Raw genomic sequence first — 25,144 nt, 5'->3', positions numbered from 1 at the left:
TACATTTTATTTGACTAAGATCTCTTGTTTTTCTTTCTCTCACTTTAGCTGTTCTATAAATGTCTCTTTCCCCTTCTTTTGTATCCAATTTTTGATATAACCGTTCAAAAGTTTCTTTTTTTGCTTCACTCACCACTTTCTTAGCTTCTTTCTTGGTTATTGTATATTTTTTTAAGTTTTCCTCATTCTTACAAATATATAATTCCTTATAAGCTATTCGTTTTTCCTTCACTTTCTCTTGTACTTTCTCATTCCGCCACCAAGATTCTTTACTTAGCGGTGCATGCCCCTTTGACTCACCGAGGACACTCTTAGCTACTATTTTTTAACTTTGATACCATCTTATCTCATGTTGTATTAGAGTCATCATATATTTCACCTAATGCTTGTACTTCTATCTTCTCCTTAAATATATATTGCTTCCCATCCTTTAACTTCCACCACTTAATTCTAGGAATTGTATATATTTTATTTCTATTGATATTATGTTTAAGGCGTATATCCAACACTACTACCCTATGTTGGGTAGTTAAGTTTTCTCCAGGGATGACTTTGCAATCTTTACAAATCTTTCTATCCTTCTTCCTAACTATAAGAAAGTCAATTTGCGATTTATTATTCCCACTTTTGAATGTGACTAAGTGTTCTTCTCTTTTCTTAAAAAACGTATTAGCTAATATAAGGTCATATGCTATCGCAAAATCAATATAGTTTTCCCTTCCTCATTCCTCGTTCCAAACCCATAGCTCCCATGTACTCTCTCATATTCCTCATTTTTCACTCCGACATGCCCATTTAGATCACCTCCTATTAAAATCCTTTCATTTGGTGAAATATTTTGTAATATTTCATCTAAGTCCTCCCAAAACCTTAATTTAGTAGCTTCATCTAATCCTACTCGTGGTGCATATACGCTAATTATGTTCATAGTTTCTTTCGCCACTATTATCTTAAGGGCTATAATTTTATCCCCTTTTCTAACTACTCCTACAACTTCATCCTTTAACAAACTATCTACAATAATATCCACTCAATTTCTTGTTTTACTCTTTCCAGTGTACCATAACTTAAAACCTGAGTTCTCTATCATCTTTGCCTTCTCACCTGTCCATTTTGTCTCTTGTACACACAAAATATTAATTTTTCTCCTAATCATCATATCTACTCCCTCCATTGATTTACCAGTGAGAGTTCCTATGTTCCATGTTCCAAATCTTAGATTATTAGTTTTCCTATCGTATTTGTTCTTATCTAACCTATGGTGTGAGAACTTTTGCCTATTTAACACTACACCCAAGTTCTCATGGAGATGTAGCGGTCCTTGCTAAGACGTTACAGTCGAACCCTGTAACGCGAACTCTTGCATATTTATCACTACACCCAAGTTCTGGAGATGTAGTGGTCCTTGCCGAGACGTTACAGTCGGACCCTGCAACGCGTTTCTTCCGAGGAACAACCTAGCATTAGCACAATAGTTTAATGGATTCATTCATGAAATATTTACCATAGTTTGACACTGACTGACAATCTAATGCAACCCTCCTTTATATATTTCTTTTAAAATTAACTTTTCCATCTATTTTGTAAAGTTACAAGAAAAGAAAAAGAACGGTTGTTGTTGGTGGTGGAGAAGGTAAAGAGAAAAATCTTAGGTATTATCGGAAAAAAATTTAAAAAATGTCGATGATGCGGTAGCCTTGTGGTTGTAGTAAATAAAAGACGGGAATAAATTTTTAAATTTATTTTAAATCGATTAAACTTTATTTCATCGTAACTTTATCAAATCTAATCTAAATCAACTCTATTTAAAATTAGTATATTCAATGGTTTAATTTGTTTATTAAATATATTATTTGATTAATAGTTAATAATAAAATTATTCAAATAGCTATGATTTTTTTTTCAAAAATTAAGAAAATTTTAATGAATGATTAAAATTTAATATCATATTATTTAATGATTATTTATTAATTTAAAAACTTAACAACTCCTTTCCGCCGCACGTAAGGGACGGTGGCAGGTAACTCAGGTAGCATGTCCTTTCCTATGTTTTGATCATTTTGATATTAGTAGTTATTTTTGATTTAATTTTTCTTATTGAACTAAGTATGGATTGATGAGGACATACCATGTGTAAAATACAATGGCTCGTGAATATTTATTATTATTATTAATAATTGGACTTTTAATTGGAATCTCCTATTAACGTTGACTGTTTTTTATTGATCCAATATGAAAGCGTTGAGCCCAATTATTTCGGCCCAAACTCCAAAGGCAAGTCCTAAATAAGAACTACTACAAGGGCCTCGTTGTCCCGCCCGTTCGTGCCGTCTTGGAGCTTCGTCATCACTCCCAGATCGATCTCCTTCGCGTCCGATTGAAGCTAGGCCTCTCCGCTCATCTGTTAGTGCGAGCGTTCTCTTCGATTGCATCCGCTCTCTCGTTACCGCTTCCTTCGTCTCTCTCTAGCGGGCAGGTGAGCATCTGCCGGTATCGAAGTTCGACTAAAATAGGGTTTAGGACTGAAATGTGGGGGGTTTTCGTTTATGGTATTCTTCGTTTGGGTGAATCGGCGTCGAACAGCACAGAGCGTTTATGGTATTCTTTCTTTCTTTCTTTTTTTTTTTACGTGTGGGTTGATTTTTTTTTCAGAATGGATTTTTTTTTTCCGTCGATCTATTTATTTGTTTGCTATTGTTGTTATTTTTTTTCTTTGTTATTGTTGTGGTCAGCATACTTTTTTTTTTCCCTTTCGGTTTGTTAATATTCAAATACTATCGTACGAAGAGCGGTCGCCGCCGCTACTGATCTCTCGCCCTCGCCGTCGCCGTCGCCCTCGCCCTCGCCGAACTAATCTCTCGGCGATCGCCTTCGCATCTGCTTCCAAGTAAGTCAATCGATTCCTTCTTTCGGGGCTGGCAACTCGCACGCGAGGACGAGGGTACTGGTGCCGGTTCCGTGCAGGAACCTCAAACGCTGGTTGTTAGCACAGTTTATTTTGTTTTTAAGGATTTCTTTGTTCTGGCACTTAACCAATTTCATGGGATGATCTGTTGTATTTCAGGAATTCTGTGATAGATTAGATAGTAACGCATATGGCGAGCTTTGGTAGCTTGGGTGTTGCTGCAGCTGGAAATGCAAACCCTAACAAGTCTATGGAGGTAGAAAGCCCCGCAGAATTTGGTTGATGTTCTTTTAAGGATTTATTAGAAGGGAAAATTTATTGTTGATTTTATCTACGTTGATCTGATTTGGTTGATGTTTTAATGGCAATGCAGGTTGTTCCTGCTCCAAGTGACTCCGTTTCTAGCCTTAGTTTCAGCCCAAAGGGAAATTACCTTGTTGCCACATCCTGGGATAATCAGGTCTCGGATCAATGCAACTTTTTTCTCCATATTTTCTCGATGGACTCATTTCCCTCCTCCTCATTGTTTATTTATAGGTTAGGTGCTGGGAAATTTTGGCCGGTAGTAGTCAACCAAAAGCTTCAATATCACATGATCATCCGGTATTTTGTTTTCATTTTGGCCTTCACATGCAGTAAAGATATGTTACATTATTATCACAATACTCATATTGTTAATCATCCATCGCTTTTCTACCTCAGGTTTTGTGCTCTACTTGGAAGGATGATGGGACAACAGTTTTTTCAGGAGGCTGTGATAAAATAGTAAAGATGTGGCCTTTGATGTCTGGTGGACAACCTACAACTGTTGCTGCACATGATGCACCGATTAAAGATATTGCCTGGATACAACAAATGAATCTCCTGGTTACAGGGAGCTGGGACAAGACACTCAGGTTTGTGTTCCATGATTATGATCAATTTTGCTTGTTAAATTGTTTGTCATTCTAAAATTTTATTAAAGACACACCATATGCAAATGTTAGAAGGCGATGGAGAAAGTTAGCAGTGTATAAGGATAGTTCCTCATATGTATGTGCATTTACTTTATAAATTGTTATTCATTCTAAAATTTTATTACAGACAAATCTATGAAAATGTTAGAAGTTGATGGAGAAAGTTAGCAGCATATCCTGGTAGTCCCCCTTATGTATGTGCATTTACTTGTTGCAGTAGCTTAGCTTGTTTTCCGATAGCAATCATCAAAGATCATATCAGAATGGTAACCAGTTTTTGCATTGGAAAGTCTAGGATTGAGTTTATCAAATCAAAGACTGTCTATTAAGGGAACATATGAAATAACATTTTTTTTTTTCTGGGAAACATAGTGTGTTCTTATAGTTTGCTACTCAAGTGATGGCCATGTTAGACTGTTTTGAATTCTACGAAAAAGCAGCGCGCTGAAGGTTTGTCCATAAGGACAAGTGAACGTTCTTCTGGCTTGTATCTTCCTTTTCTTTCCTAATTAAGTATTATTTTTCTCTCTTATTTTTTGATTAATATACAGACTGTGTCATTTTTATTTAAATAGTCAAATACTCCCCTGATTGAAGAGTAGCAGGCCCAAACTTACCCTTATTATGGCATTACATGTCAATTTCTTTTCTGGCTAGTCTGCAATTAATCTTTTGTAAATGCCAGTGTGTTTAGTGTTTTTTTGCTCCATGATGTGAACCAGCACTATTTGTTGCCTTTTTTGTATTTCACCGTTCAGTTTTGAGTTTTATGCGGTGCCTTCTCTGCATATATTTTATTATACTTGATTTGTTATCCTGAGAACTATTTTTTTTTTTTCCATTTTTAAATTACTTCGTTGCTAATTGTTTTCTTTTCCAGGTACTGGGATACTCGACAAGCGCAGCCTGTCCATAGTCAGCAGCTTCCTGAACGATGCTATTCTCTGTCAGTGCAGTACCCTTTGATGGTTGTTGGCACTGCAGATCGACAGATTCAAATTTTTAACTTGCAAAACCCTCAGGTGATTCATATATTTGCTGTTTAGCATTCAAGGTGTTTATCCTATATATATTATTATTTACAACCTTGTGGCATGGCAGTTAAGTTTCCTCTAGCACAAATGTTATGTAAATTTTTCTTTGTAAAGTTTGCTTAGTGTAACAAGATCTTCTTGCTGTGAGTATCTCTTCTGTTCTTGGCATTATGTGCTGTTATATGAACTTTAAATAAACTTCTGTTTAGATGGGGTTTTTGTTTAGTTTGCATAGAGCAAAAGAGTCAAGAAAAAACACAAGGCATAGAGATAAGGGAAAGTAATGTTGTGAGTGGCTGAACTAAATCTCAATTTGTGGTGATTGGAATAAGCCCTAGATTGTGGTGGTTATAGTAGGAAATGGTGGAAAATAGAGCATTGAAAGGAGCCAACCACACAAGTCATCCTATGAAATCAGACAGACCAGAGGCAAGGGAAAAATGAAGGGGAAGTTGGATAATAAGGAAGAGGAAGCAGATGCTTTTACTATTTGCCATGAAAGGAACACAGGAACCAAAATGATGTCACGGGCAAGTTTCTTTTATTTTAATTAGGAAATTGAGCTAAAACCTTTACCTAGTAATGGCTGAAGTTAATTCATGGCTACCTGAATTTTCTACATCAAATTTGATTCCTGTTGAGTTGACAGGATGCAAGATGATACACGACAACTTGTTAGATAGTACTTCTCTATCAGTCCATAATGGTGATTGGTTTTATCCCAACAAATAGGAGCTGTTGTTTCCTCATTCAGGATTGGATGACATTAACTTTATTATATAAATTTTCTGAGGGAGAGACTTATAATTTGGTGAATGAAAGATCCTGTCTGTGTAGACTAAGAGAATGATATCTTTATATTTTAGGTTTTGTTTTCCTACTTGTTTGTTAATTATCTATATATTAAATCTATTTCCACATCTTTTTCATTATTCTATGGGCAGTAGTAAAATTTGATTTTTCAAGATTCTGACACATTTTCAATTTTTTCTTTGGCCATTATCAGACAGTGTTCAAGACAATCACATCGCCTTTGAAGTACCAGACAAGATGCCTTTCTGCATTCCCTGATCAGCAAGGGTTTCTGGTAATATTTCTGTTAGTACATTTATACATTTACATTAATCAGAGAATACACTAGAGTCTTAAGTCTAAGTTTTAGAATTGTCCTTGACTGAAAATGCAAGTGTTGTTCTTGTATATAGCCTCTATATCAGAGAATATTTTTAAGGTTTGCATCTAAAACATTGAAGAAATTTGGACTATTTTAGGGTTTATCCCATTTTTAAAGCCTATATCAAGAGGTTTACATCTGTTGTTTGAAATAAGTTTTGGAATAATTTTACTCTTTTATGTTCTCTCCCTTCAATGAGATCACTGCAATTACAGGTTTAGTCCACTATTTAAGTTTGTTCACTGATATTTACTGTGTTTTCTACCAGCTAATATAGCTTTATTTTTGAATATAAACCAAGTGTCCAACTAGGTTTCCTTTAGGCTTTTAGAGAATTTGAAATTCAAGTTTTCAGTGGTCAAATGAAATGAGTTATGTTCCTTCACGGCAAATGCTAGTCAGAAGTTTCTTTCTTCTTTCTACTATATTTATCTACTGGAGTTGATTAGAATCCAAGTTTTTGAGCGAACCTTATTGGTGTTGTACTGTAGGTGGGATCAATAGAAGGGAGAGTTGGCGTGCACCATCTTGACGATGCACAACAAAGCAAAAATTTCACATTCAAGTGCCACAGAGAAGGCAACGAAATATATTCTGTGAACTCAATGAACTTCCATCCTGTAAGATACTGAATTTCTTGTTTTGGTGTTCTTGTTCTTATAATTCCTTTGCAATGTAAATAATAAATTTGGTTTTAGTGGTGATGATTTCATTGTCTACATATTTGCCTACTTTCTTGTGGTTATAATGCATGTAGTTTACTCTCCTTTAAGCACCATTCATATTTGACTATTAAGTTGTCATTTTTTTTTCATCCAATGACAAAATTTTTGTTTATTTTCTTCCCCTAGAGAAAATAAGTTTAGTTAGCAGATATTTCAGAAACTTTTGTAATTGGGTGGACCTTGACATTCCTTTTCCTATTGCCCATATTCCCACGAAAGCCAGTGCATTCTTCTTTCAGTGGTTGATGTACAAGGAGTACTCGCTCTTTATTTTGAATCATATTTATTTTATTTCTAGAATTTCAAATTGCAAACCTGCCATTCTTAGCCATGTGAGCTTTTGTAAGCTTATCAAGCTGAGTTTTAATCTACTGATTAAAGTTCAAGTTCAGTCTTCCAAATAAATGAACTCCTAAGCAGGCCAGTTATTGAGCTTTTGTTTGTACATTTAGGCTGGCTTGGTTGCCTACTTCTAGATGATATCGACAAGCATCTAACCTCATACACGACCTTTATTATGTAGAATTAAATTCACTTTCTTTCCATGTGATTAGCATTAGTGTATGTTCATGTTATCCTCACAATGTATCTTGGATACTACCACTGCTATTATTGTCTATTGAGACAAGTAGTGTAGCTGAGATATCAACTATTTACATCTTCAGAACTCTACTTTGTAACAGGTTCATCATACATTTGCCACTGCTGGGTCTGATGGCGCATTTAATTTCTGGGACAAGGACAGCAAACAAAGACTGAAGGTCTGCATGTTTCAAAAAATTAATCATATTTAAGTGGTCTGAGCTTGTTTTTAATCTCTTGTATGATTCCTATGTTTGTATTTTACTCTGAAACTACGGAGTCCAGTTTGGCATTCCGATTGTCATTTTGCTGCATTCACTGGATTATTTTGCAGATTTAGGATATCAAGATTTGATTTCATCTGTTGACTCTCTCCGGACTAATTAAAAATTTTCACAATTTTATTTTCCATGTATGATGTAATTGTACCATTCAATTTAACTCAATCTTTTTGTTAATGAAGTTTGTGCACATTCTATCAGAGGCTAGTGTCATTCATGATACCTTATAATTCTGAATATATTAAATGTTTCATGCATATTCTTTACCTTCTTCAGTTCTTTCAACTTGTTTCTAGGCCTTGAATATAAGAATTGATTTTCTTATTTATATTTGTTAACGTTGTTTTTGTTGTTGGAGTATCATAATTGTTTAACATTATATAAGGCATAAAGCAACTTTTTTTTTATTTAAATAGAATTTTAGTATCCTATTACCATCCTAGGCCATTTCATTATCATTTTCCTCTTGAATGCAGGCAATGAGTAGGTGCCCATATCCCATTCCATGTAGCACTTTCAACCATGATGGTTCAATTTTTGCTTATGCTGTAAGTTTCCTATAATTCATGTTTCTGTTAATGATCTTATTTAAAAATTACGTGATTCAAAACATAGTTTACAGACGGAATTGTAAACTAACTAGAAGAGTTTCGGATCACTAATTAGTTGTTGAACCGGTGGATTAATTGGTCAAGCCATGTATCAACTTGGGCATTGATTCAGCCTAGTCCATTTGGCAGACCATCCTATGAGAATGGATTAAATCACAAACCCGTTGTTTCTAATCGTGAATTGCATGTTTAAGCGATAACAATAATTTGATTCAAGACGTTGAGGCTGGGCTTTGGGCGATGGCCAACTGCTTGAGTTGAAGGATTGAAACGTGGAGGGCTAGCAGCATTAGAGACTGAAATGAGACATGAGATTCAAATTAGTAAAGTCTTTTAAGTAAGCTAATTAATTAATTTAACATTTTGCACTTCCTCACAAAGAACCCAGCAGTTGAACCTTTTTTTTTGTCTTTTCATATTTTTTTGTTTATTCAATCTGTGAGGGAAACAACTCAATTCCAGTTCAGCCACTGTTTGATCCAGTTTCTGTACCTGGTTCAGAAAACACATTTTCATGAATTAGCTAACCTGTTCTAGCTAGTACACATTTTCATAAAATGTTGATGTATGTAAAGAAATTAGTATGGTCGATATTCTTGAATCTTGATAACACAACTTCTGATAAAGTTATGGAATTGGTGCAGGTCTGCTACGACTGGAGCAAAGGTGCTGAAAACCACAATCCAGCTACGGCAAAAACATACATCTACCTTCACAATCCACAGGTATGTTTAGGATTTTGAGTCGATCCCTTCTAACTTGATGATATTTCACATCTTCTTCTAAAATGCAGCATTCATATTAAGTTCTATCTAAATATAATGGGGGTGAATATTCAGTGGCAATTGGCAGTTAAACATAATTGCCACTTGAACTACTTGTGGAGACATATTTTCCTTTTAGCAAAATTTATTGCTCTTGGATATAATGTTTACCTGTCAAAATTTTAGGGTAGTGCTTTCGAAATATCATAGGTACTGTTATGAATTAAGTGCTCAAAGGTTTGAAATCTCAAAGCCTTTTGGTCAGCTTTAGACATGCCATTGCCAACATCACACCAGAATAGGAGAGGAGGAAGGATAGGAAGATCTGGCTTATCCCGGTCATCATGGAAGGTTTGGCACATGTGTTGTTTGTTGATGTGAATGTTGCACTGCCTTGTGTAAATGTCACACGAGGAAGCCTCTGCTGCATCACCATCACTATACAAGGTCTGCTGCATGTGTTTGCCCTTTGTGAACGTCATGCCATGTGTGGAGCTCGACTTACAGCCTTAGGGTAAGCCTTTGGTGTGTTCTGACTTCACACCATTGCTGGAAGACTCGCACTTCATTGGAAGTTTCGGTACATCACCATCATTATGGAATGTCGGCCGTAGAGCTTCATTGGAATCAGACTAATCCGCATATTAGCCTGTTGGCTCACGTCCTACACTGGAATGAAATTTTAAATCATACTATAACCCTTTATTCCTTGTCTAAGCCTCGTCTTCTCTTTGAATTCTATCCTTTACTCACACCAAAAACATCAAACAAACCTAATGAACGAAGGATTCATCCCACAATTGCTAATCTATTGTTCTTTGTAACAGGAATCAGAAGTGAAAGCAAAACCACGCCTTGGAACTGGAAGCCGTAAGTAAATGTACAACATTCAGGGGCTGAACCGTCTCTCTACGGCCCAGTATTGTCTTGCAGTAACTCTGTATTTTTTATGCTAAAAAAAATGTGAATCTGAGCATTCTTATACTGTTTGAGAACAGAGAAAGTTGTTTGTTTCTTGTTAGCTTTTTTTTTTTTAATGCTAAAAAAAATGTGAATCTGAGCTTTCTTATTCTGTTTGAGAACAGGGAAAGTTGTTTGTTTCTTAGGTTTTTTTCTCCATGTAGCTGATAATTTGTTCGTTTGATTGCATCTGTGCAGTTTCAAATTCAGAACTTTTGGCTATTAGAGTTCAATGTACTTGTGGCAGGAAGTTAGCATAACCGTTATAAAATAACCAAATTTTAAGAAATAAAAGCTCTATATCGTTAGCCACTCTAATTATTATTATTCCATGAAATAAAAATTCTCGAATGGACCTATCTGAAAATTTGCATCCTGTCTGTCGGCCAGTCCCATCGTCTCTGCGCATAAATTTTTTGAAGTAGTTTAATAATTTTGAAATTTTAAGAGGCAATAATTTAGAAAGAATTTTATTATAGAATGTTAGAAGTAATTTTCTTGAAAGTTAACTTTGCACCTCTGGCTCCAACTTTTTTTTATAATTTTTAAATTCTAATCCAAACATCCACACCACTCTCCGCACTGTCGGGCAGGGGAAAAAAAAAATCTTTTTCATCTCCTCGGCGGCGCGCGTGGCTTCTCTTCGCCATCCGATGGAAGAGGAGAAATCGATGGCGAGAAGCTCCTGCCCTTCCTCGCGGTGGCGGTGCTGCTGCCAGAGCTGGGTCGATCCAATGGAAGAGGAGGTAACCTCCTTCCGTATTTTCCCTTCGTTTCGCCACTCATTTTTGTTTTTTTCCGAAAAATTCATGTTGCTTGCGCGAGCTCCGGCCAATGTGGTGTTGGAGAGCAAGCAGATTTGAAATTATTCACGAGAATATTGGGGATCGAGCCCTTTTGTTCTATAGATGCAGCATTTCTACGCTATCTTGAGTACATACTTTTTGGGTAAGAATATCATCGGAATCTTTATTATCCGGGCACTGCTATTCTTAGCTGATTTTTTACCTAGTTTTCATCTGCAGATCAAATACGCCCAATTGGGAAAAATAATATCTGTTGATTCATGTATCCTGCTATTTATGTTCTCAATCTTAAATCTGCACATGCTGTTTTATGTTAATTGCTCTCCTTTATCTATTCTTTTAGGTTTATGGGCTTAAATCAATAGCTGTATGAAGGTTCAGGTTTACATTGTTGTGGAAGCGACATAGCTTCCTTTGCTTTTAATGCAAATAAACAAAAGGAATCTATCTAAATTTTAGAATTTGTCATTGATTTTTCTTTGTTTTATTTTAGTCAATGATTTCTTTTAGTTTGGTAAGAGTTTAAGGGGCATTTGATATGAGTTCTTTTGATTTGGCTTAGTTAGAAGAATAGACAAGCCCATTCCTCGATTCATTCAATGAGAAATAAACAACTACAAGAACTCAAAATGAGAAAGCAAAATATATCCTTGAAAATTGTCATACCAGATATCAGTCTAGAATTTGCATCAAATAATCCATGCTTTCTCATGTTCCTTTGTTCAAATCTTTGATTATTGCACGGTTATATCTAAATCATTGTAGGAATGCAAGAGAGACAATGGCCCAACTTCAAATTCTTTATTTGAGCTCTTCGAACTTGTGCGGTTCACATGTACATGCCACACATTCTTCATTTAATTTCTGTTATCTTAGATATGGTTCTTCTTCTACTAGTGAACTGCAGCAAATAGATCAAGTTGTATGGAAGTTTTTCGATGACATTATCTTGACTATGAATGTGTTAACCCTCATTTGGCTTTTTCACATTCTCACTAGAGAAGCTATGTATAACATCACTTGAGGTCGCAATCTATTGCGTCCGGTTACTTCCTGTAGGTAGAAGTTGAGCATCATTGCCAGCTAAATTTCATTCTTCCCTATCCTTCCTATCTTTGGCTGGGAAGTTTTTCCCTTCTTTACTCCTGTCGATAATAATAAATTATTGTCGAAAAAGATCGCGTGAACATCCATAGCTTCTCTAGTGATGTTATACATATGCCGGTAGGAGCTATCTTGCTTCTATTCTCTTACGATGTTGGCAATAAAGTTTTGAGATAGTATAATTTCTTACGATGTTGGCAATAAAGTACTGAGACTTGTCTTTTAACTTTCATCCCTGAGCATTCGAACGTATTGCACAGGCTCTTTATCTCCCACAGGAAGGAAGCTTGCTCTCCGAAATGGAGCCCCAGAGTAGAAGCCAAGAAGCCAAATTAGTTAGCTTTTGTAAGGAGATTATTGTAGCCAGAAGTACCATTGAAGATGATTCGATTGTGGGACATGAACTTTTTATAGCAAACAGGAGTCGAGAAGCAGAATCGATCGGTTTTTCCAAGGAGATGACTGCAACCAACAAAACAAGGGCATGCCAAGACCCGCCAACTGAAATGCATCAAATTGGTATAACAAACAATATGTTTGGGAACAATTGTCTTTTCTGAATGCAAATAAAGTTGCCTATGACACAATCATGAACTCAAATACACTTACATTTTAACGTTTATAGGAGATCAGGGTACACGAACTGCGAAATCACGGCTGCTTATGATCTGTGCTGCAAATTCCTGGAAACACCCATCATTTATTTTGTGCGAGGAAGGACCTGAACAACAAAAAAGGCAGGTTACGCTTATTGCCTCTTAGTACTTCTGCATATCAGTTATTATCTTTCTAGAATATCACTACAAACTTCTGAGGCATTTTCTATATGTTAGTTGTTATCTGTAGAGCTTAAAAACTTCCCTCTTGCACTGTTTATGATGATAAATCATGGCTCATCGTAATCAAATTAGTACCTTATATATTTTATCGAAAACTAGATAATGTGTTTCTCTTTATAGACTGTTATTGAAGCATAAGATCTATCTGTCAGGAGGAAAGTAAAAGGAGAGATGATAAATAGTGAAAGTTAGTCATGAAAAATGGTAAACATGAACTAAATGTACATCCCTGAATAAGGTCAAATACGCGTTGTAAAAGCTAAGAGATCAAATAACGAGCTACATAAATCAAATATAGAAGCTAACTAAGATTATATCAAATAACAGTGCACATATAAGTACAAGCATAGTATAAGATGATATTGAGCATGAGCATAGAAGATGAGTTTCTGAAACTCAGTTTGAGATTCAGTATTTGACTAATACAACAATTCTGCAATGTACCAAAAGAGCAAATCGCAAGATCTACGTTTTAACTCGGTGTTAACAATGGTCGGAGCAATTTGCAATAGCTTTCCCGAAAGATATAAAATCCAAATAAACTTAGCAGTGGAATTGGCATATTGAGCTGAGCAAGAGCTTGGAGCTTGAGAAATATGATAATCTTTTACTATCTTAATGTCTTCTCGAACCCAAAATTTGAAGACTCAATACCAAACACCAACAAGGTAGACAAGAATCCTGAACCTTAGAGGGAACATTAATAAGCTACAAACTCTTTGATGAACTTCCTACGGTATGTTGGAATAGTGACTCATCGATGTTTATCGGCGCACATTTACCTTGTAGAGATTCTCCAAATGGAGGTTGTTCATGACATCTTGGATAGCCAAATTATTATGATGAATTTCCAACTCAGATCCTGTGATCGACAGGAGCTTACTTTTCCTTTATGTGTGCACGGTGCTTGATACATGTAGTGATTACGAATCTTATGATTCGATACTTGTTGTCTCTATCGTCTGTTACAATCAAGCTGCAGTTCACACACACATATATTTCCTTGTGATTATTTGCAGATTCTCGTGTAAGATCATTCTGGAGGTAGACACAATCACAATCACTATATTGGAGTGCTTCAGTGAATCACAACCTCATGAACAAGAGGCCGAAGAGCAAGCCGCAGAAGGAGCACTATGGTTTCTCAATCGCTTGGGACATACTTAAAGCGGTTGTCGACAATATCACTCAGATTCTCATCTACTCATTTTGTCATCATTCTAACTTATTTGACAAAGGGAGCTGAAAAGAGAAGCCTTTTGCTACCATTGATTGTGGTATTTCTTTCTCAAGAGAAAAAAGGTTCCACCATTGTTGTCTATGACGCACAAGGAGCTCCGAGCTGAAAAATCTAAACCGCCATTAGAGTAGCAGCTCGGAACTAGTCTTAACAACAATTCGCTTGGGAGAATGTAAATAAACACCCTTTGTTTTCTGAATCATGAATCTCTTCAGGTCCAAGCTTTTGTATCGAATGCTCTTTATTTGAAATCTTTACACCATGTTGCTGCTGAACTTGTGTCAGGGTCAGCTTCTGTTTTTTTTTTTTAAAATGTAAATCTCTGATAAATATTATCAATTTCAAAGTGTTTGAAGGTACTTCAATGATTTTAAAATTATAAAGGTGCATTTTGAAAGAGAAGATAAATGAATTTCCCCCCTTTTTTGTTCTTAAATTCAAAATACGGGACGAGAATACAACTGAATTACTGATTCAGCTCGATCAAATCGAAGATGCAGAGAGCCTGAGGCATTCGCTTTGGCACCTCTTCATGCAGATGTCGTTCCAATTGGGCACTTGGTGTTGGTTAACACAGACAGTCCTAGCACAGGCATCAGCACACGCATCAAGTTCCGAGACACCACACACGGTGACACACGTGTCGACGATCGGATCCTTAGAAAATGCGCCGACCTTCTTCAGCATTCTCTTCGAAGTACAGACTCTCTCGCAGACGAAGATTTCATCAGAGTTCTCGCGGCCGCGAGCATTCTTGAGCCTTTGTTCATCTGCATGTCGCCTTCTTACTCTGATGACTTGCCCCGCTATGATGGCTGGAATCGCAGCCCCTAGCAATGACCACCATACATCTACCATTTTTCCAGTCACAATTGTTCGAGCTGCTGAGACTTCTCTTCTCTCCACTTACAAGTGAAAAAATATATAGAAATAGAGTTTCTCGTCCTGTGCATTTTTCGATAAGTTAAAAAAAAACAAACACTAAAAATATAAGCAAACAATGATCCAGCAAACTTATGTCGACGCAGAAAGGATCAGAATTACAAGTCAGTAAGCAAATCTTATAGCCATTGATCATTATACATCGAATCTCATTTCACAGGAATTCATTGATTTTGATGGAATGATATACCAAACCTTTCTGAACCGAAGTGCATTCATTGAATTCCTTGCTTTAAGTAACATTTCTGTGATCTATAACATTGACTGTTTCACTCACATTCAAGATTCTTTCCTCCTAAAAAATAAGGGAATATGCACACTCATATCGTTGGACAAAGACCGACATTTTGAAACTCCGTATACTAAACCTAACTCCAGCAATGCCAGACACAACACCGAACGAAATCATGACTAGCAGAGACAAAATCTGAAAATGACACAACCAAATGCGTAACAGGTGACCTAGATTTACATTTTGTTCAAGTTAAAATTAATTTTAATATTTAACATCTTTTACGCTGTATAATTTTTTAAAAGGCTTACCTAATCTCACATTATGTAAAATCAATCTTCCAAAATATATACAAAATTGTTATATTATTTTATATTGATAAGAGTTAAACGATTGATTTGTGATACAAATAACACGAAATGATAACTGAATCTTAATGCCATGGGATGAAATGAGCACGACTTAAAAAGGAATTTAGTTAGCATTTACAGTTTTATTTATTTTATATATATATATATATATATATATATATATATATATATATATATATATATGTTTGTAATTGATGCTAGATTGAGACAAGCACCTAAGCTTGAGTGAGCTTTAAAATCAAGATTGTCATTGTCATTGTCAATAACTGAATCTTAATGCCATGGGATGAAATGAGCACGACTTAAAAAGGAATTTAGTTAGCATTTACAGTTTTATATATACATATATATATATATATATATATATATATATATATATATATATGTTTGTAATTGATGCTAGATTGAGACAAGCACCTAAGCTTGAGTGAGCTTTAAAATCAAGATTGTCATTGTCATTGTCAATAACTGAATCTTAATGCCATGGGATGAAATGAGCACGACTTAAAAAGGAATTTAGTTAGCATTTACAGTTTTATATATATATATATATATATGTTTGTAATTGATGCTAGATTGAGACAAGCACCTAAGCTTGAGTGAGCTTTAAAATCAAGATTGTCATTGTCATTGTCAAACTGTGTTTTTGGCAACCATTTGGAGTTGGCCACACAAAACTTATTGCTCTACGCAAGCTAATTCAGTAGTACTAACCAAATAAATTAAATCACTTAGGTTTAGGCAAACATAAATGCTTGCAAATAATTGAAGTTCATGTAATTAGTTTTCGGCCAAAAATCCAGCACATAGGCAAGATGAGCCATTAGCACAGTATTAGAGTACTTGGGAGTTCAGGAAGAGAGCCTGGACAAAGCTAATAAACCTGAAGAGCACTATTAGGAATACGATAAAACTTTAAAACAGAATCACAGAAAGTTGTGAGCTTTAAGCAGGAACAAGAACAATGAAACAGACACCAGCTTTAAACTGTAGAATAAAGTGAGTGGGAGTGGGGATTTTATGAAACATTTTCATAGAATTTAGTTTCTAAAGCAAATACAAGTGTAGCATGCAATAAAATGAAATGAGGTCCAATACGATAAAGCTTTACTTATGGTTTGCTTTGGAGGCGAGATCTTTGTGCTTTTCCTCATTCTGTGCCTTCAGATGGTAGAGGCTTATCATAACAATGGCAATGGAGACTTACCCTCATACTCGAACCCGACCAATACAATGGTTAAATACCTAGAAAATTTTGGAAAAAGACTACCTTAACCTATCGATTTATTTAAATGAGAATTTGTTGGATGCCCAAATCAATCAAACATTGGGTCTGTTAGTTGTGCATACCTGAAACAACTAAAATGAACAACTCTAAGAGGATAAACTTCACAAAATCTCATATGCACTCTGCCTACTCTATTTGATTACCCATGTTAAAAACCTAATCAACGTACGGATTTTGTATCCAGAACTCCAAAAATCTAAATCAAGAGGATTCTTCTTCCAGAAAATGTTTGATCAAAATGAACAATGTATATAAATATTCCTAAAACGGAAATAAAATGCAAAACAAAAAAAAAAATTATCACCTAATTATCCTTCTATGGTGTTCAAGAGCTACGTGGTCGTAGAGGCGTCCAAATTTGAAGGCTGATGGACTAGGGAAACTGGATGCTGTGACCGGCGTGCGAGCCAGAGAGCTTGATAATAAGCGATATCGAAGCAGAGGATCAGCCTGCGAGATCAGAGGTCGCGAGAGGAGGGGGTGACTGACTTGCGTGAGAGATCGGTCTCCATAGGAAAGGCTGAGAACTTGCACTGCGAGATCGGAGAGACGAGGCCACTAGCAAGGGAATGACCGTCCTGACGGAACGGGGAGTGGACCGCAATCGATTCCGGCCACCGGCGGCAGCGGCGGCGGCCAGATCGAAAGAAGGTTCGAGAGAGAATTAGGGGAAGGAAGGTGGGGTTGGGTACAAATGGGGAAATAGAGATTCACAGGCCTAAGCCCAATCGGGCCCAACTTGACTCTCCGGTCCAAGCCTGGCTCGAGGTGAATGTATTAGGCAAACTCTTAAGGTCAATAAATACTTTTTTATTAAACCTATTTGTTCGTGTAATCTAACTGTTGATTAATCCTATTATTTTTTATACATCAATAAATACTTTTTTTTTTAAAAAAAAGAGTTAATTATACATATGGTTAATCCTGAGAACGCAATATCTTAACAAGGCAACAGATAGATCACATACTAAACATACCTGAATTATAAAAGATATTACACAGATTTAGTATAAAGAACATAATTAAGACATCCAAACTGTTCCATCAGCAACAAGATCTCTTGAACAGCACAAAATTATGCATTTTTGCTCATTGTGGCAGACATAGCAAACCACCTAGAGCATTTATTCTTCACAGCATGAAAGAACTAAACAAAGAAAAACATGAAGAAAAAAAAAAACAGTTTGGCTGGCTGCTAAAACACTTGAATTTCCTGACTCTCAGCTTTCCTTCCCTTCTCCATCATCATCATCATCAGAAGCTCATCCTCATCCTTTGCAGTCGCAATACTCTCCTGGTTCTCTCTTTCCCAGGGGTGCAAGATGGACCTCGGTGACACAGGAGCTGTCACAGGGGAAGCAGAAAAACTCTGGTAGATCAGTAATCCTCCGTCAGGCAGCTCCTGCTCTATCATTTCCCCGCAATTGTAACCATATACGTCAACTTCCTTTCCCCATGAGGCAGCTTGCTCACGTCCTCCAAATATGGTGACAGCAACAGAGAATTCAGAAGGGCCGAAGCAGGAGAGGACCCTTTCGACCAAGTCGTTGTATGATTGGGACTCAGGGTGGAACCCCATGGCCTCGTAGCTTGCATAGCTGAAACCGTCCTCTGGTGTTACATGGACGGTAGAGAGTGCTGGCCCAGATATCCCGTTCATGGAGTAGCCGCAAGGCTCGAAGTCGAAGTCGCAGATTTCCATCTCAGGGATGATTTCAGAGATCCCTGAGAACTTCGTCATCTCAGTGGCAGAAGCAGCAACATTGTTCTTGAAGAAGATGGAAGCTCGTCCAGTGTCCAATCCAGTCATACACATCTCCAGAGTGACCATAGGATGCTCGGGCTTCTCAGTAGCATAGTAGATGTGCCATTTGCGGTCCGGCATTAAGGGATCACTGATAACATAAGCATTGCCACCGGACTTGAGGTCGCCGAAGAAGCCATTGAGGACAGAAACTTCTTCAGAGAAGCTGTGGTACGGGGCTGGTTGCACGCTCGGGAAGATGAAGGTTCCCCGAGAGTACTTAACGGATTGAAGAGAGAGCGAAAGCTCTGCTGCAAGCTCGAGGATTCTAGGAATGGAAAGGAGGAGCTTTGTGGTCCCGCAAGTCTTGATGATGATCTTGTAAGGGTAGACGAAGAGGCTCGACTCGGAGAGTACGTAGGAGTCGAAGTCATTGTTAGCCAATTGAGACACGATGGTGCAGCATGCCAAATCCAGAACAGAGTCAATCTGTGCCCGAGAGAGGGAGCGCAGGCCATGGGCATGAGGGCGAGCGAAGATTGATGCCTCAGAGAAGGTGATCTCCAAGCGTTTCTCGAACCCCTCGAACCCGATTGCAGAAACAAGAGCAAGGTCAGGAGAGCCAGTCATCGTCGTCAATGCCATTGCTGAGGACGGACAAGAAAGCGGGGAGGAGAGACTGAGAGAGGTTTGATTACTAGAAGACAGCAAGCCAGAGAGTTGTAGAAAAGAGGAGGAACAAAGGTCGAACACGCTTAAGAAATCCTACTCTACTGAACAGGAGAGCAAGCGAAAGAATATCAGGATGGCTTCCTCACACACTGCAAGGAAAAAAAAAAAACTTAATTCATTCAAATAGAATTAAAAAAAAATGGTGCATTTTCAATTCAAATGTTTTCATTGATCTTACGTTGGAGTAGCCAGCAGACTGGAACTTCTTGATTCCTCCGTACGGTCGAACGTCTTCAATGAGGTAGCCAAGGGGAGCTTCGTATTGTAATGAACTACTACTAGATTTCTTGCCACCTTTTGACTCCATTAAATAATCATTCACGATACCTGAAACAAAAGAAGAATAAGAGCGTTGTCAGATTAAATTAAAATCCCCGAAAAATAACTCCGTAAAGACGTTTATCAATCAAACATATCGCCGAAACGAACAAATGGATACCGCAATAAGGAAAATAACTTGGTAAGATTAACAAATAAACAAAACGAATAGATTAACACATGACATAGAAAAATAATGGAAAAACAACAATGGAGTATCAGTACGAACATAAATCCGCAAAAGGAGAAGATCACTATAGGCTACAAGGTAACGAAACGAAGAACACGTACAAAAGATAAAGCGTAAAGAACATCACGCATCCAAAGAGACAAAAAGCGAATCCTTGAAAAACAAAATTAAATCTACAAATCTCGATTTTAACCCGAGAGCAACAAACCTAACAAGCTAACAAAAATCTTAACAATCATCAAAAGTCGTTCTTCTTTTTTCATCTTTTTCCATGAAGAAATAAAAGAACGTACTATAAATAATTTGAAGAATCTGCTAAGTACGGCGTTGATCCGCTCCTCGATCTCTCGTCTCTAGATCAAAGGAACGATCTCTCCTGAAGCGAGAGGACGTGCTCAACGAAGGGAAGAACAACAATGGCGAACGAGGAAACCCTAGCCAAGCGGCGGATCGATGGCGTGAGGAGGAGAACCAGGGCGTTTATATATATAGCAGAGGGGTGAGGCCGCGGCTCCGCTCCTTTCTTTCGGAACGGGTTTAATTTTCCTTTTTTAAAAAAACTAATTTTTAACCATCGGACGCGTGTAGGCCAGCTGTGAACTCTAAGACCTATTCCATTCCCACGCACTCGCTCGTCCCAAGCGTCAGCCGATTCCTCTCATGCTATTGGCTGCCCGTTCTGGGTCCCATCCTGAGGACACTCTCTTCGGGACGGTATTCCAGGCAGCGATCTCCTACCACGTCACCGCCGGCTCATTCAATGAAAGCCAAATTAAGAACGATTCTCAAGACACTTTTTATTTCTCTACCCGCTGATTTTCGCGTCTGACGAACGATTAGAACCGTTGGACCCACTAATAGGACGCAATTGTATCCTGGGTAAGGTAGGTGTGGAAAACTTCATAGGTTTATGGTTCACGTGATTTCCGGAAATTTAGGCTTGTTTTGTGCTTAATAATTTTTTATTTATATGCTTTTAAAAAACATTTTCTTGTTTTATTGTTCGGAATTTATGTTCATATCATATATAGGAAAGATTTAATTTTTTTTATAATTTGTGTAATTTTTTTTTGGGAATTTTAATTGTCTTTTCAAATGATTTTGGTATATCATCAAACAATAAATTTATATAAGATTGGAAACTTAATTAATGAAGAGTTCTTTAGTTTTATGTTAAAAATTAACTTATTAAAATTTTAGAAACTACTAAATTATTTTCCTAAAAAAGGATTTTATGCCTAATTGAACTTATTGTCTCCATAAATACTCTCCATGCAAGTATTTCTTCCATAAGAAATTTTCTAATTTTTAGTTCAACCAAATTAAATTGTCTTTTTTTTAATTAAATCAAAATTATTAATTTAATTTGGTGGAACCTTATTTGCATATAATTGCATGCAAGTATTATACTTCTTGAAACGTAAGTTCTTATGGATTAAATTTTATCATATAAAATATAATATACTAAATTAAATTGTCATATTATACATTCTTTATATCAATTCTGTAAAAAAGATGTTGAAAGATTGACGATGAATATAAAGAATAAATGTTGATTTTATGTTTTCAAAAGCTAAATTATAAATAATTAAATTTGATTAAAAATAAAAAAATCTTTATTTTTACCATCATCCAAAGAACGTCTCCATTTTAAAAGTTATTAAAATAATACTCCATATTCAAAAAATATTTTGATCCAATATTATTAAAAAAAATGATTAATCTGGAACATCGAGTCTGGATGATCTATTTAGTCTCACATAAGTTTTCCATCGACCATCAAAATAAATCGGGAAGCGCATGTGGCGGTCAGTCCAGAAGTCTAGTATCCTTTGATTACATCCCTCATTTGGAGAAAAAATCCTTACAAATGTGTCATAGTTGGGGTTTGAACCATGGATATCTAAGAAATAATCTGAATATCCTATCATGATATTATGACCCTAGAAAGACAACCTGGATGTCTAATATTATTAAAGCAGCTAGCAGTGAGAGTTTGATTAAAAATGATTTAAATAGTTTTGATTAAAACTGATCTCTACCATAAGAATAAGAATGGATTCCTTGATTGTTTAGGTAATGGTGTAATAGTTAAACCCTTTAATAAATAATCAAGGGATGTAACATTTTAGTCTGTGCCACTGTGCATTGTAGGTGAGAAGCGGACATAAAAATGTTGATTATTGTGGATAAATTTTTATGAGTATTTTTTGATTTATCATGATAGTCAATAGTAAATTTTTATAGGAGTGGATCGGTCACCTTTAGAATTAGTGCATTCGAAGAGTTGGATATCTGAATGAATTCATTAGAGTTGGGGCAATGATGCAATGGTTAACTCCTTTAATAAATAATTAAGGATCTAAGATTTGAATTACGTATCTAGCGCATTGTAAGAGATTTTTCTTTCAGTGAGAAGTGGACCTAAGAAAGTTGGCCTTTTAGATGAATCTCTATGAACACTTTTTGATTTATTCTGATGACCAGTGAAAATTTTCGTAGGGCCGGACTGATCACCCTAGGATTAGTCTGTTCGAAAAGATGGATATTTGATGTCAACTAAAGATTCATTAGAGTTTGATTTTTCTTCTTACCCAAATGAGGTGCCGACCACATCCTTCCTTGGTGCCCAAGCAAGGGGCCGACCAAGCCCTCTTGGTGCCAAGATGTGGGTCGGCCAAGCCATGCTTGGTGCCCAAGCATGGGGCCAGCTATACAAGAAGAGAAAAGGAAGTTTTGTTGAAAATAAAATTTTGTTAAAATTTTTTTTTTTATAACTTTCTACCATGGATTAAAAGAGAGATTTTAATTTTGTTAAAATCTTTCATTTTTTTAGTACCATGGTTAAAAGAAAGATTTTAATTTTGTTAAAATCTTTCCTTTTTTGTAGTTATACAATGGTTAAAAGAGAGATTTTAATTTTGTTAAAATCTTTTCTTTTTTTATAGTTATCTACAATGGTTAAAAGAGAGATTTTAATTTTGTTAAAATCTTTCCTTTTTGTAGTTATCTACAATGGTTAAAAGAGATATTTTAATTTTGTTAAAATCTTTTCTTTTTTGTAACCAACCATTATAGAAATAAACGGAAGATTTTGTTTAAAACAAAATTTTATTATAATATTTCCTTTTATAGCTATTTACAATGGTTTAAAAGAGAGATTTTAATTTTATTAAAATTTTTCTTTTTTTTTGTAACCATCTATAATAGAAAATAAAAGGAAATTTTATTAAAAACTTTCCTTATTAGCCACTAGCAAAGATTATAAAAAAGGAGGGGATGCTCTCTAAAAAACACAACCTAAGGCTCATCTTCTAATTTCTTGTGGGCGGCTCTTCCCTCTTTTCCCTTTCCTCTTCATAAGGGTCGGCAACACTTGGAGAAGGACCTTCACCTTGTGGTTGGTTGCTTGGAGGAGAAGAAAAAGAAGATGCTTGGACAAAGATATTAATTAAAATGAATTGTCAGTAACTCAATTAATTAGTGGATATCCGACATCTTAAACACAGAGAGATTAACACACTCATAATAAGAAGGAGCCCAAAATGTAATTTGAGATTGGTGCGGTAGTTCAATAATAATTCTTTAGTGGTATGAATTATTATTGATGAAATTAAGTTGGGTGTTCGGGACGAACACGGGAAGCTTAATTTCATCGGGAGACCAAAACCAATTCCTTCTCTCGATCCGTATCGTAGCCTTTTATTTATAAAGTATTATACCCACCTATACCCACCTTTATACCCATCCTAAGGTGGCCGACCAAGCAAGCTTGGAACCCAAGCTTGGGCCGGCCAAGCAAATAGGATGAGCTAAGTTGTGTGGCCGGCCCTAGCTTGAACGCAAGCTTGGTGTCGCCGGCCATATCAAATTAAAAGGATTTTAATTTTTTTAAACCTTTTCTTATGTGGATTCCAGAGTTTTAAAAGAGAGTTTTAAAATTATAAATCTTTCCTTTTATAGCTTTCTATAAAAGATTAAGAAAAGATTTGATATCTTTCCTTATTTATAGATTGAAAGGAAGATTTTAATTTTGAGAAAACTTTCCTTTTTTTGTAATCATGTTCATGATTTAAAAGAGAGTTTTAAAATTATAATTTTTTTCCTTTTATAAGTTTCTATAAAAGATTAAGAAAAGATTTGATATCTTTCCTTATTTGTAGATTGAGAGGAGGATTTTAATTTTAAAAAATAACTTTCCTTTTGGAAATCATCCACATGTTTTAATAGAGAGATTTTAATTTATATAATTCCTTTTATAACCAACCATGAAGGGAAAATTATTAGAGAAAATTTTATTTTAAAATGTTTGGAAATAAATTAGGAAGTTTTAATTTTGTGTTAAAACTTTCCTTGCTTGGAGCAATGAGGTGGCCGACCATGTGGATTTAAGAAAAGGAAATTGATTTTAATTAATTAAATTTTCCTTTTCATGGCAAAGAAAATAAGGAAGTGTTTATTTAAATTTTCCTTATTTGCCAAGACTAAGGATTATAAACGAGAAGGAGGGGGTGCCTTCATGAGAGAGAACTCTATTCTATTTTCCTCTCCTCTCTTCCTTGGTGGTGGCCGGCCCTTGCTTCTTGCTCTTCTCCTTTTCTCTTCCTCCTTGGTGGCCGGCGGCATCAACACAAGAGGAGTCCTTGGTGGCCGGTTTCTAGCTAGGAGAAGAAAGAGAGAAAGGAGACTTTGTTTCTAGCATCCCTTGGAGCTTGGTGGTGGTGGTCGAAATTTTTCATCTCAAGGAGAAGTGTTTTGGCCGAAACTTGCAAGAAAGGAAGAAGAAGGGTTTGGGTGGTTCTCATCTCGGTAGATCGTTGCCCACACAACGTCCGAGATAAGAAGAGAAATACGGTAGAAGATCAAGAGGTCGTTGTATACAAAGAAAGGTATAACTAGTAATTATTTTCCGCATCATACTAATTCTTCTTTGTATGAATTCCAAACACAAGAGGTTAGAGATTCTAGATATTCGGATTTGTTTCAATTTTTTTTTATTTTTTTTATTTTTTGAATTTGTGATTCGATTGTTCCTTTTGGTTAAACCTAGGGTTATATAAGAAAATTAAATATTGAATTTCGGTAAAAGGTTTTGTCGAGGTAGTGATGGATGTTCCCATACCCAAGAAGGTCAAGTGTCTCGCCATGTTTGACCTGGGAACCGATTTCCGAAATTAATATTTAATTGAATTTATAACATAGGTAGATTTGGATCAATAATGTTAAGTATCATTTGCGATCCAAGTCAAAACCATTAAGAACAAATAAGTTAAATTTGGAATCAATAATGTTAAGTTCCGTTTGCGATTCCGAATTTAATTTTTAAAGAACACAATAGATTGCTAG

At 36.0% G+C, this 25,144-nt stretch overlaps 3 protein-coding genes and 1 long non-coding RNA gene across 8 annotated transcripts; 1 reads left to right on the top strand and 3 right to left on the bottom strand.

Annotated features, from left to right (window-relative positions):
• Positions 1 to 2,311: 2,311 nt before the first annotated feature.
• Positions 2,312 to 14,256, top strand: LOC122008683 (protein RAE1-like). 5 transcript variants are annotated; one of them, XM_042564514.1, is made up of 16 exons: positions 2,312 to 2,476; positions 2,788 to 2,887; positions 3,065 to 3,161; positions 3,279 to 3,365; positions 3,443 to 3,508; positions 3,608 to 3,801; positions 4,742 to 4,883; positions 5,902 to 5,982; positions 6,561 to 6,689; positions 7,478 to 7,555; positions 8,134 to 8,205; positions 8,913 to 8,993; positions 9,860 to 10,738; positions 12,163 to 12,421; positions 12,528 to 12,643; positions 13,761 to 14,256. In XM_042564514.1, the coding sequence occupies exons 3-13, from the start codon at positions 3,096 to 3,098 to the stop codon at positions 9,908 to 9,910; spliced, it is 1,047 nt and encodes a 348-aa protein (XP_042420448.1). In that variant the 5' UTR covers positions 2,312 to 2,476; positions 2,788 to 2,887; positions 3,065 to 3,095; the 3' UTR covers positions 9,911 to 10,738; positions 12,163 to 12,421; positions 12,528 to 12,643; positions 13,761 to 14,256. The 5 variants fall into 5 exon arrangements, with proteins under 5 accessions (XP_042420448.1, XP_042420444.1, XP_042420445.1 ...); XM_042564510.1 differs by having other exon boundaries at positions 2,788 to 2,979; XM_042564511.1 differs by having other exon boundaries at positions 2,788 to 2,979; positions 9,860 to 10,940.
• LOC122008686 lies at positions 11,489 to 17,474 on the bottom strand. Its single transcript, XR_006119348.1, has 4 exons — positions 17,119 to 17,474; positions 12,512 to 12,623; positions 12,093 to 12,403; positions 11,489 to 11,943 (listed from the first exon to the last, which is right to left on the bottom strand). It is a non-coding gene; the product is annotated as an uncharacterized LOC122008686 (long non-coding RNA).
• LOC122008685 (uncharacterized protein At5g64816-like) lies at positions 14,321 to 14,926 on the bottom strand. The gene has a single exon (XM_042564515.1). It carries the CDS (start codon positions 14,837 to 14,839, stop codon positions 14,465 to 14,467), a length of 375 nt encoding a protein of 124 aa, XP_042420449.1. The 5' UTR covers positions 14,840 to 14,926; the 3' UTR covers positions 14,321 to 14,464.
• Positions 17,475 to 17,817: 343 nt separating the features above from the next.
• LOC122008682 (S-adenosylmethionine decarboxylase proenzyme-like) lies at positions 17,818 to 20,250 on the bottom strand. Its single transcript, XM_042564509.1, has 3 exons — positions 20,092 to 20,250; positions 19,469 to 19,617; positions 17,818 to 19,379 (listed from the first exon to the last, which is right to left on the bottom strand). Exon 3 carries the CDS (start codon positions 19,201 to 19,203, stop codon positions 18,010 to 18,012), a length of 1,194 nt encoding a protein of 397 aa, XP_042420443.1. The 5' UTR covers positions 19,204 to 19,379; positions 19,469 to 19,617; positions 20,092 to 20,250; the 3' UTR covers positions 17,818 to 18,009.
• Between the last annotated feature and the right edge of the window lie 4,894 nt (positions 20,251 to 25,144).

Source organism: Zingiber officinale, chromosome 8A (assembly GCF_018446385.1).
Source record: "Zingiber officinale cultivar Zhangliang chromosome 8A, Zo_v1.1, whole genome shotgun sequence".
In the NCBI taxonomy this organism is placed as follows: Eukaryota; Viridiplantae; Streptophyta; class Magnoliopsida; order Zingiberales; family Zingiberaceae; genus Zingiber; species Zingiber officinale.
The sequence above is the reverse complement of the archived record's forward strand: the minus strand, read 5'-3'. Positions and strand labels throughout refer to the sequence as shown.